The sequence below is a fragment of the Neopsephotus bourkii genome, unplaced genomic scaffold (genome assembly GCF_033783945.1).
Source record: "Neopsephotus bourkii isolate Nb327-2 ecotype Australia unplaced genomic scaffold, CSIRO-AGI_Nbou_v1 NB_1655, whole genome shotgun sequence".
NCBI lineage: Eukaryota > Metazoa > Chordata > Aves > Psittaciformes > Psittacidae > Neopsephotus > Neopsephotus bourkii.
The window spans coordinates 1,713,050-1,725,599 of NW_026902129.1; the positions used below are offsets into that span (position 1 = coordinate 1,713,050).

At 39.0% G+C, this 12,550-nt stretch overlaps 1 protein-coding gene across 6 annotated transcripts in view; it reads left to right on the top strand.

The window, feature by feature from the left end:
• CDK13 (cyclin dependent kinase 13) overlaps window positions 1-12,550 on the top strand; it is a 49,583-nt gene that overhangs the window by 17,911 nt on the left and 19,122 nt on the right. For all 6 annotated transcript variants that reach the window (XM_061374859.1, XM_061374862.1, XM_061374863.1 and 3 more), the window contains exons 5-6: window positions 1,559-1,729; window positions 11,087-11,276. In XM_061374859.1, the coding sequence (XP_061230843.1) occupies window positions 1,559-1,729; window positions 11,087-11,276 (361 nt within the window). The remainder of the gene's footprint in view (window positions 1-1,558; window positions 1,730-11,086; window positions 11,277-12,550) is intronic.

Genomic DNA, 12,550 nt, shown 5'->3' on the forward strand with positions numbered 1-12,550 from the left:
CATTAGCTGACAGGAGGAGAAGCTGCCTCTGTGCAGCAGAGCCCTGAAGTGTTGCATATTGGGTATTTTTCTTGCAGTATGATTACAACAGCGACTTAGGTTTTAAATTTCATGTTAAACTATTGCTAAAATAAGCAAGCATCACCACTGTGATATGCACGAATGCTGTCATTACTTCTAATACATTGAAATGGATTCTTCATATGTACTGTATGTTGCTTGATCTTTTAATACCCAATTAGTAGTTCTTACTGTGACTGCTTACCCTTCTGGCTTATTTGTGCATGCTTTGAATGCTGGATAATTTTCTACTTCAGCAGTAGCTGAGTCACATAGGATCACATACCAGCCTCACTTCTTTCTTTCTGATCTCCAGGAGAATGAACAGTGTAATTATAATTCCTCTGCCATTCTTCGCCTGTGCTTGTCTCAGTTTGCAACCTGTAGTTCTTTAGCTGAACTGTCACAGATCTCATATTTTACCTCTGCCTTGGGAAACATTGCAAATCATTGTTAGGAGCTTCTTCCTACTTGCCTAGGATTTTGTTATTTGCGCATTTAAGTTGTTAATCTTACCATAACCATATTGCCTCTTTAGCAAGCGTCAAGCTCTTTGTGTGGCAATCATTGCTGAGCCTTCAGTAGAAGTTGTTACTCTATGTATTGAATGGTTCCATACAGTTAAGCAAACCTTCCATTAGCCTTAAATTAAAACCCTGTGCAGAGTGGTGTTTAAAGCTGTTGAGATGTCTTATGACACGGTGTGCAGTGGGCTTTCAAAGCAAATGGATGTTGTGTCATACTGAAATGTGACCTATTGTGTATATATATTATACATGGGTGTATAATAATAAGTCCTTTCTGGAGTTAACAAATATACCTGTGCTGTCAGTAAACTTGCAGGGTGCAGCAATAAACTTTCAAGAACAAAATGGTTGAGCTGGCATACAGTCTTTAGATATCCTCCATCATGAACAGATCATGCTCCTGCCGTTCTGCAGAACCTAGGCCAGCCTGCAGTGGAATAATAAGGGAAATTTGTCTTTAGTGTAAACGTGGCAGTGACGCTTCTGCTATTGGAAAGTACATGGAAGAATTAGACAAGTCTTTAGTCATCTTCCTCATCTTGAACTATATGGTGTTTTCTAGCTAGATACATGCATTCTGACCTATGGTATTGTAACAAGGAACTCGGAGCAGACGTAGGCCTCTGTCTCTAAGGCTGCTGTGATAATCGCTTTTACATGGGGGTTTATTGAAAGATTTGATGTGGAGTATCAGGACGCAGGTGAGTGGGGTGTACAGGAAGAAGATGATGGGCCTTACAGTGGGTAGCTGAAAATTCTCATTTATAGCTTTGCTTCTCCATATGATAGTTTCCCAGTAACAGTTAATTCTGTTTCCATTCAGCATAGTGTTTGGTGCAAACATCAAAATGTTAACTGTTTAGTCTGCTCAGAAACCGTAACAAATGAGAAGGGTTTAAAAAACAAATGAGCAAACTTAATACTAAATCACATAGTTTGTTTGTTAATCTTAATGGTTTGTATTCTCTTAGGGGAAATGGTGGCACTAAAGAAAGTACGTCTGGATAATGAAAAGGAAGGGTTTCCCATAACAGCTATTCGGGAGATTAAGATTCTTCGACAGCTTAATCACCAAAGCATTATCAACATGAAGGAAATAGTGACAGACAAGGAAGATGCTTTGGACTTCAAGAAGGACAAAGGTATGTACGCTAACGCAGGAGTAGCTCGCTCTGGTTCCGTTCCTAATACGGTAGTCTGTATGCTGGATTTGAAGTTCTGCTTCATTAAAAAATGTGTAAATTGTGATGCTTGTCAAGGGACTTTAATTACCAGTGTAAGCCCTTTATTTAGCTCAGCTATGCCTTTTGCTCATAGAAAGGTTTTTTGTAAGTATTTTGTGGGATAAGAAAATGTAATGATTCTAGTTTTGCAGGAGACGAACAGGTGTTTGACTTCTTGACACTCACAGATTAGGGCAGCCAGCAACAATAGTAAGATCTTAATTGTGGTTTTTTTTTAGTCTTTTATTTTCCTCCTTATATTTTCTTTTATCATTTAGACTAGTGTAGGCTCAATGCTGAAGAGGTGTTTTTCATTGTAGGCTTTGATTTTGAGATGTGTTTCAGACAGTTTTTCTTAATTGGGTATGTGTGTTTCGAAGGGTAGAAGAAGGATAAGAAGATTTGTGTGGTGGGGTATTTTTCCATGAAATAAAAGACATACAGACTCTTTGGTACCTTCAGTTAAGTCTGGCTTGTTTTGAGTTACTGCAACCTGGAGAAAGAAGCGGACAGTGGAAATCATGCAGTGTTGTTGCTTGGTGGTTTTGGTACTGGAGGGGTCATTTGTCTTTGGAGGATATTTCCTTTTAAGTCCAAGTCTTATAAACTCCCTTTGGGGTATTTAAATGTTCAGTGGGCAATTTGCTAAATGGCTTGGCTGAGGAGTGTGTTTGGAATGTGATATCTGTGCTTATTCCTGGCTTTCCTTCCAAGAGTTTTTATAGAGCATGCCCAGCTCCAGTGCGGGTAGAAAATGCTGTATGTTGCTGCAGAGCCAGCAGAAACACTGGGTGACATTGTGATGAATCAGAAAATGGCTGTCAGAATTAAGCAGGAATTAGGGTTTTCTTTTCTAGCATCTTTAGAAAGTATAATACATTCAAGTATGATGTATACAAATACAGCACTGCCAGGCTGTATTTTTAGTGTGTTTAGAAGTAGAAACCATCTAGCAAAGGAGTTTCTCTGGATGTGTGCAGGTTTCAGTGGTTAGCACCCACTCTGAATCCCAACAGTATGCAGCAGCCAGTTTAGGCTTTTCATGTGAATCTTGTACTGAGTTTTAATTAGATCTAACCTACTTGGCTAATGAGACCACACTGAGCCTTGACTTAAAACTTAATAACTCATTAATTAATTGTCTCTCTTTCTGTTTGGTGCCATGTCTAGGATTGAATTGTAAATTTTTTTTGGTGTACTTCAAACTGTGTGTCTCATTAATTTCAGATGTTTTTTTCTTTTGCCCAAGTCTATATTTGTGCTTTTGATATTGCTTTCATTTAATTCCTCATTTAACAGCTTATTAAAACAGTTATTTTCAGAAAACTTGCAAGGGAAGCGGTTTCTCTGGAGATGCTAGAACCAAATTCATTTCTGAAAGCATTAGCATGATAAAGAGGCTGTGTTGTTATGATTTGACTGTGAAAAGATGGAGGGCTTGCTTGGTTTTTTTTATTTCCAGGCACTGCATTCTGTATTTCTCTAATGAGTAGTTCATTGTGAGATGGAGGTTTATAGTCGAGATGTGTGGCCAAATTGTAGTCTGTGCAGGGAACAAATGAATGCAAGTGGGGAGGGATTTTGATCATCTTCACAGTAAACCATTGGAAACACAAAAGTAGGCTGCTTCGTTTAAGAAGGAACCATTATAGAAATGTTACAGCTTACAGTAGAAGCAAAGTGTTTTGCCCTCTGAATATACTTATGCTTAATGTACATTATATGCTTGTCTTAGGTTTAGAATATAACTTAAAAAACCCTGCTGATCGTCCATTTGTAAAAGTAGGGAATGGGAACATTTCTTCCAACACATGTTCTCTAGTTGATATAAGTAAAGTTAATTTTGTGTCTAAGGTTGACTGTCATATCCTGACTCATCTGCTTATTCATGTAAGGTGTTGGGTTTGTTTTTTGGTTTTGTTTGTTTTAGGTTTTTTTTTTTTCTTTGGATCTCAGTAATTTAAAATGCAGTTTTCTGACAATGATGTAGATGTTGGACACACCTTGTACAATTTTTTTTATGATGCTTTTTAAGATAGCAACATTGCCTGCAAACCAGTAATAGCTTGCCTTATACAGCTTTGTCCTGACACTTTGAGCTGTGTTATATGCTTACATGATCAGACATTAGGAAGAAGTTCTTCTCTGTGGGGGTGGTGAGGTGCTTGCAGAGGGGTCCAGGGAAGTTGTGGCTGCCCCATCCCTGGCACTGTTCAAGACCAGGCTGGACGGGGCTTGGAGCAACCTGCTCTAGTGGAAGGTGTCTTTGCCAGTGGCAGGGGGTTTGAACTGGATGAGCTTTAAGGTCCCATCCAACACAGACCAGTCTGGGATTCTGTTATTTTAAGTGACATAATCCTGTGTTACACACTTTTGAGTATCTGACTTGTGTCAATAGTTTCAACAGCATTTTGCTTTTAAAGAAAATAGAAGAAAATTTTATCTGTGTTTTATCCTGGTCAGCTTGGGTTAGAAATTTAACAATAGGAGCAGCTTTAGTATAGGATTGAGTTTATTCTTTCCAGCCAGCCATTAGAAAATGAAATGTAACACATTGGACCAGTGTGTTGGAAATGCTTTAAGTGTATTTCCACCAGTGGAAATACAGCACGTGAGCATGATAGTATGTGGGAGCTGAGTGGGTCTGCTGTACTGAAACCTGAAGTGTAACTTTGCAGTTTTCATTATGCATGAGACATGCTTGATGATCAAGTTGGAGAATGGCATTTCTGATTACTCACTGGTGATTTAGTATCTTGATTCTGAAGCACGATCCTGACAGGTAAAACATGTATGTTGGGTGTGGCAAGGATTATCCATTTTGTATGTTTTTCATGTAGGCTTTTCCCCCGTACCTATCATACAGAGGGAGATAGGTGAGCACACAAGGTAAGGGATGGGAACACAAGACTAATAGTTTATATCCTGTCTTGTGTGTGTGTCTGGGTAAGAGCTGACTTAACAGTACATTTGTCAGTTGTGCTTGGGGGTTTGTAGGCTTTTTTTTTTCTTTAAGCTTCCTCTGCCGCTCTTGGGACATAAAGCCTCATTTGACTTGATAGCAGCAATGAGCTGTAGTTTCCATTCAGTATTTTCCTAAAATGTCAGAACTCTGGTTATTTTTATTGAAAACATTTTCCTCTACTGAGCTAGTACAAGAGCAATTGTGGGTGTCAGTCTTCAATAGTAGTAGAAGCAGCCTGGCACTCTTGGTGTTTGTGACCAAATCTGATGGCAACTAAAGCTTCCTTCACTTTTTGTTTGGTTGGTGGTAATTCAAATTAATAGGAGCTTGAAAATTCATATTCATGGACTTAAGTTCATGTCCTCTTGGAGCAGAGTTTGGAGCAAGAGGATTGTACTGGGCGGAAGCTTTTCATCTTCTCTTAGTGCTTTGGGTTGTTTTTGTCTTGTAAAGTTTGTGTGATGTTGCTTGTGTAACAGCAATTGAAGAAGACAAGATTTAAAACAAGTTGAAAACAAAGAGCTATTTCCTAGGTATATTCAAATCTATACACCTCAAAAGCTAAGTTAATTGAGCCACTTCAGTTGTAACTTTGAAGTTATAAAATGAACAAGAATGACTGGAAAAAAGGTCCTTCTTACTTCGGGCTTTTGTCAGCTTTGGTTTTATTTTCTCAGTTTGACAATTAATCACATGATCTTAGGTGTCTCTTTTTTAACTTTGGGCACCTGAGATGGTTCTTTAGTTCTCAGTTGCTGCTTTGTCAGCTAGAAGCTGTTGCAAGTGTTCAACATTCTAGTTAGGGGACTGCTGCAGTGTCTTTCTGTTAAATACACAGAGAGTGCCTGACTTAGCTTTAGTGGCTACGACTGTAAAACCAGTAGGTGTGTGAACTGACATCTCCTCTTCCTTTTGACTGGAAGAAGCATTTTCAATTGCTAACCCAAGGGAGGTGTAAAATTTTGTATGCAAAACTCCAATAAGAAAATCTGGTTAATGTCACAGATTGGGGGTGTTTTGTTTGGATTGTTTCTGTGTGTGTATTATCTGTTTGAATTGTGTTTATGTTATAAATTTTAAAATTAAATTTATTTTAGATTAAATTTTGAATTGATTTGCAGTACAAGTTAACAAGCCTATTTTAGGCATGAAGTTGGTATTCATCTTAACAGCATGGCAGTACTCCTGTCAAAAGGACACTGGCTCTGTGGTACATTGTAGATTAGGCAGAAGTTCTTCCCTGTGAGGGTGGTGAGGCACTGGAACAGGCTGCCCAAGAAGGCTGTGAATGCTTCATCCCTTGCAGTGTTCAAGGCCAGGTTGGACAGGGCTTGGTCTGGTGGAAAGTGTCCCTGCCTGTGAGAGGGGGTTGGAATTAGATGACCTTAATGGTACTTTTCAACCCAAACCACTCTATGAATAGCAGATTACTTTCTCACAGCCACTGAGGAGTACTTTGTCTGAAAGCCTGTGGTTTGTAGGAAGTCTGCGACAGTCGTCAGAGAGTACTTCACTACAGTAAACACTACAGGTTCCTTCTGTATTGTAACTAGCTTTATCCGGGTTTCCTGTGAAGTTCAGCAAAACCGAACTTCCTGAATTTTAGTAACCTCTAACGATCTACAGCTTGCCTTGCTGCTCCTGAAATAGCGGATAGAAACCTACCCAAATAGCTTTCATGCTACAGTTACCAGGCATAGCGTGACTGTTTGCATGGTGCTTCCTGTTTCTGTGTGCCGTAGTGGACTCTGGTCTGGAATGAGTGCAGACCTAATTGTGTGGCTTTTCAAGTTGATCCATGTTATGGCTAACTGAGAAAAACCCCTGTTTATTAATGAAAGATTTCTGATGTGTTTGGTTTACTTTTCCTCTGCTTTAAGTTTTTTGTTTGTTTTCTTATTTCCCTGTGGTATGTAATTAAACAAGGAAACTATTTGCTCCCAGGGCTTCTGTATGCCCTTGGCTGGTATGCCTATTTCAGAATGTGTTTCTGTGCATGTGGAGTTTGGGTTGGATTTGTTTCAAGAGGAGAATGCAACTGAATTTGCAGTGGGAGAATAACATAGGACATGGCAAGGATGCTTTCTTTAGACTTAAGGTGCTTAATTCAGTAGCTATAACTTTATTTGGTGTTTTGTAAATTGGAAAATAGGTTTGTAGAATGTGACTAGAAAGAAAAGATGAATGACTGTTTAAGGGACTCTAAGGAGTTTAAATATAAGGAATTGTTTCTATACTTTTCAAGCTTTGACAAAGTTCTGTTTAAAACTGTCTTGAAATATGGTGTATTGTAAGCACTGGTAGAGAAATGTTAAGGAAGTGGAAGAGTAAATATAATCCAATTATCTTCAATCAGTCAAGGGAAAAAATAATTATGTATTTCATAGAAGAAGCTGAGGAGGCTTATTAGCGAGATGAAAATCTGATGGAGCCTCATTCTGAACAGTGAGTACAGAACAAACTGTTGAAACCCTGTTCAACTCTCCATTGTACATACCATGTACTGAATGAGCCAGGGATCCTTTCTCTTAAGTGTTTTTGCATTTCAAGGCACTCTTCTAATGCATTTATACAAGGATTGAATTAAAATTTGCACATAATAAGGCACTTCAGTCTCCTTGTTCCTCTGATCTGTATCTAATCAGATATTTTGAGAAACCTCACACACATTCCCTATGAAATTACATTTGCTTAAAAGCTGTCATCTGGATAGGCTTTTGGATCACTCTCCCCTGATGCTCCCCTCCCTGCACAGCCTGAAGCACTTGTATCTCGCTTTGAGAACAAATGCCTAATTTAATGTCCTGCTTTGTGGCATCTGTATGATTTGATGATGGTCCAAAAAAATCCAGGGCCTGCCTGTGTCACAAAAGCATGTTTTGTTAGCTTTTATAATCCCCTAGAAAGTTATTATGGATCATCAGTGCCATGTCTTGAGTTACCCATTTTATATGCGTCGCTTGACAGCATTACTGCCCTAGTTCATTTTGGGTTTTGGTCAAGAAAACTACTTTTAGACTTCCATGACTTGAAACAAATGAACAGGAGGAGGAGATGTGTTAATCCTTTAACTACTCTAAAGCAGTTATCTCACTTTCTGACCCTTATCAGTCTTAACTGGCAGAGTAGTCAAAAAGATTAATTTCTTGAAGTGCAAACAAGAGAAGTAAGGGTAAGAGGATTGTTTCCATTGGTGTGAATTTCCTTTATTGTGTACCTCTGTAATAGATTCAGCTGCTATCTCTTATCCCATATTCAGAAGTAGGCAGTATTACTACTGCTCAGCTGTTCCAGCTGCTGCTCTGTCAACATGCAGTGAAGTTAAGGTTTCTTATCTCAGTAGATGAAGGAATGGAGATAAGCTGTGTGGTATCAGCAAACAAAATGGGGCACACAGGACACAAACCCCCAGCTGGTGTTTTGTTGCAGCGTGTGGCAGTGTGCAGGCTGCTTCCCACCCCACAGGTACTTACTGGGAAGTGCAGTAAGATGAGTAAAGTTAGTCAAATATACAGTTCTCAGTTCATTTGAATTGCATGTGCTTTACTGTAACAGAGCTGTAGGCGTTTTTGTGACACTGCTTTCAGAAATGTGGATATTTGGCAAAGCTCGTGTGAAACAAAGGGTCTTTTTAAAACATAACTTCCAAGTTATTGAATGTCTTGGCCTCATAAGGGAAAGAACAATTCTTTTTTGTTGTTTCCATTTTTTGAGAAATGGATATTTGTGTGCCATTTGTTTTGATTGCACTAAAGGATGCTCTAAACTTGAATTCTGGCTATGCCGTGGTAAACAGTTTTCTGCCTGTGCATAGTTAACTTGTGAAGTCTTTCATGACTGTTTTCTTCTTCCCGAATACCTACAGTTTCTTTCCCTGTTGTGAAGATTGCCTGATCTGGCGAAAAGCAGTAGAAATTTCAGAAGATCAAGTGGAATAATTAACTGTTTTGTAGGCCAAACCTGTATATCTGTATCAGAAAAGGGCACCACACTTGTGTACAAATAAACTGAACTTCACTTCAGTTTGCTTGAGACCTTTTTTTGAAGCTCCAATCACTTCCAAATATAGTTTGAGTAATACTGAAAATCATGTTTTAATGGTTAGACTCCCAAGGCTAGTAGACTAATTTCAGTAGTTTATCATAACTAATGAAGATCCAGCTTTGACTGTTTTTAACAATAAATTCTAACTTTGTATCATATGTGTGATGCAGAAGTGTAATCGATCTGCACATTTGCTCTTGCTCAGGTACGAAAGGAGCAGCTAGCATTTGTACTGTTCTAGTGTATGTTTCTTAATGAGACTTGTGGAGAATATAAATAATCGGATCAACTCCCAGATACTGCTTTGTTCTATTTATGAACTGTCTCCATTGTTGTCAGCTTGCCTTCGTGCATGAGGGTACCAGTTCTGATTGCTGGCTATAAATAGTGGCAAAGAAGTCCTGGTAGCTAGTGACAGAGCAGGAAATTGCTCGAGGCATGGAGCCTGCTTCGCATATAAACAAGAAGACTGTTCTGCTGTTCTCCCTGAGCAGGTCTACAATCCCACTGACCCTTCCTAGTCTTTCTCCTTCTCATGTACATGCAGCATGCAGCCTGCTGCCATGGCAGTTAACTTTGTATTCCAGAGCAAGAAGATAGTAAGATTGTTGGTATTCGATTTTGTTGAGCTGACATTCTCTGAAGAGCGTGTCTACATTATTCTGGCACTGCAGCATTAATACCAGCTGTTCTGTTTCAAGGCATCTTAAAATATGTCATGGGTCATACTTCAGCAGTTGTCAGTAAAGCAGACCTTTGCCAGTTACCTTGATTTAAAAGACCAAGATAGAGGAGCCTCAGTGCTTTTCCCATACTGAACTGGTGAACTCAGTTATGCAGATAGTAACACGGCAGACCTTTGGTTCTTTATGGCTGTTAATACTTCCTGCTTTCCTTTTGAAGTCATTTAGCTCCTGCTCCACATCCTCCGTACACACTGACGGATATTTTATGATCAGTGTTTTGCTTCATCCTTATAATATTACAACACGCAATGGGACAAAAGGACCTCAGTTATAAATAGTGAACTCAGAGTGTCTTACGCAATGGCCTGTAGTTTGGCTGGTCTACACTGATCTTTGTTACAAGTTTCACACTATGAGTGATCTATTCTCTTTTTGTTAAAAAGTAGATTAATTTGACACCCTTTCTTCCCTTTTCAGCTACTGTGCAAAAAACAAGTCAGTTCATTGGAATCCAGCTTTGTGCATTTGTGTGTGTGTATGTTCTGGCAAGCTAACTTCTCATTACTGCTCCAAGACTTTCACTAGCTTCTCAGTTGAAACTTTCTATTTAGGAACCAGAACCTGTAATGAGTTCTTGTTGGGCAGAAGCTATTTGTACTTTAGAGTGGTGGCTTTGAAATCTCTTTTGAAAATGGAAGGTAGACAGACCCACTTGAAAGTTTTCTGCATTGCCACTAGTGCTCTCTGCAGGGACTGTAGTGTCTTCTCTGTCCCAGAGTTAAGAAGGGGAAAAATGATGTACTGTAAGTGGGTGTGCTGGAGATTGGTTATTGTTGCTTCTGAAGCATTCAGCACTTTTCCGCTTTAAGATTGCTTATTGGTACATCTGAAGCACTCAGCACTTTTCCCCTTGAAGAATACTTATATATATATATCAAAGAGTCTTGGCTTTAATAGCTTTATTTGTGGAATTACACAGGCTAATGTGAGATAGGACCAGACTGCATTATGCTTAGTGTGTGTATCTGGCAACTTGCAGTATGAACTCTGTCTTTGCAGAGCTGCTGTTGCTAGTAGGTTAGTTCTGCTTTCTCATTTTGACTTAGGGGTATTATTGGTCTGAGAAGTACAGGCTTATTTTTGGCCCACTTCCACACTGGAAGCTTAAAGTCAGTCACTGAATCATGACATATGAACTGATGCTGTACATATGTTGTTTCTAGATTTCTCCCCGAGCTTAATTTTTCCTTTTTCCAAGTTAATTTTTCCTTATATAAAATGGGTGGAGATTGAGAGCCATGGAAGAGTACATGTCCATCTAGATTAAGGCACCATGTTGGTAGGGTTGTATTTGTTTTCACAAACATTTGACCAGTATAGCTGCTCACATAGAAGAGCAATTTGCTGCACTATGTTTCATTGCTATTACTGGACATGAGGCCAGCTATAAATATTGCAGAAAATGGGAACAGTTGTGAGAAAAATAGTTTAAACTTTGAAAAGTAGGGAGCAGCAATGTTTTGAACTGCTGTTAAATCAATTTCTCTCTGTTTCTCTTGCCTTTTCACTTTCTTTTCCTAGGTGCATTTTACCTGGTGTTTGAGTACATGGACCATGACTTGATGGGACTGCTGGAATCTGGTTTGGTTCATTTTAATGAAAACCATATTAAATCTTTTATGAGACAGCTGATGGAGGGCTTGGCCTATTGCCATAAGAAGAACTTTTTGCACAGAGATATCAAATGTTCAAATATTCTACTAAATAATAGGTATGGATATTACTTAAAGTTTGTAAAACCAGAAATAAATTGTATGTTAACAACTCTTAATCTTTACAGTTTACCTGCTTTGTCACTAACAACAGTTTTTTTTAGATGGCCTAGTTGCTTTAAAATCAGTTGTGAAATACTAATCTGGTAACACCACTGCTCAACACGGGATCCTGTAATTGTTAAACTTCTGCGTGTTAGAACAGCAGGATTCAAACTTTAGTCTTTTAGGTCAGAGTATGGGGAAAAATTACCTGAGTTCAAATATATTAAACCAGGATTTTAGAACATAAGTGTTTGACATGTTTTCTTTTTGCCATCTCATTTTAAGATGAAGCGTGGCTAGCCTGGTTCTTCGTAACATAATTCTGAGGTCTTTGTCTTCATCAGTTAGGATAATGCTTTAAAACAGTATTCATCAGGTGTGTTCAGACATGCTTTGGCTTGCAGTTACAGCCATAATCAGAGATGAATTGGTTTCTTACTTCTTCAACCCTGTGTAATTGCAAGTCTCATTAGTGATCATGCTTTTGTTCAGTGTGCAACAGCAGCAAATTAAAAGCTTGTGTGAAGATAGTGGAAGGCTTCAGTACGGAAACACTGTTCATGAAATCCAGTGGTAATAAAAACCGGGGAGCAACTGTAAAAGTTAGGCTTACAACAGCAAAAAAGATCATCCTTACAGAGCAGGTAGTCAGCTTCTGGAAGTAGTTGTCAGGGCAGGTTTTCCTGGCTAGTGTCAGGAGATTCAAAAGGATGGGATGCATTCATGGATAGGATCAGTAACACCTGCTAAAGGGAATAGATAGGAATATGTATTTTAGGATCTTTAACACAGTGATTGTGTGTCATGCAAGTACAAGGAAAATGAGGCCCAAAGTGAGCAGGTTCATGTGTTCTCCCTAAAAGTCTGCTGCTGCTGGAAGCAAAATGTTGGGCAAGGTGGATCAAGGGTGGCTCTTCCTTATCTTGCTTGGGTGGTGGTGTCTCCATGCACCTTTGGGAACTCAGAAGCTGAGGTGTAAACTGACAGGGAAGAAGAGTGTCTTATTGTAGAGGTGGAGCTTTCTGTTGTACTGTGCTCTCTCCAATCCAGGATCCAGAGGTTTTTCCCCTAGAGTAATTTTTGAGCATCCTTAGATGTTTCATCTGGAAGAAGAAAAAGTTAATAGTTGATCACAATAATTTCAAGCTGGTATTTCTAAAATCTCACTACCAGTTACATCCTGAAGCCAAATGCATGGATTATGTATCTCTTAGATACACAACTTAAA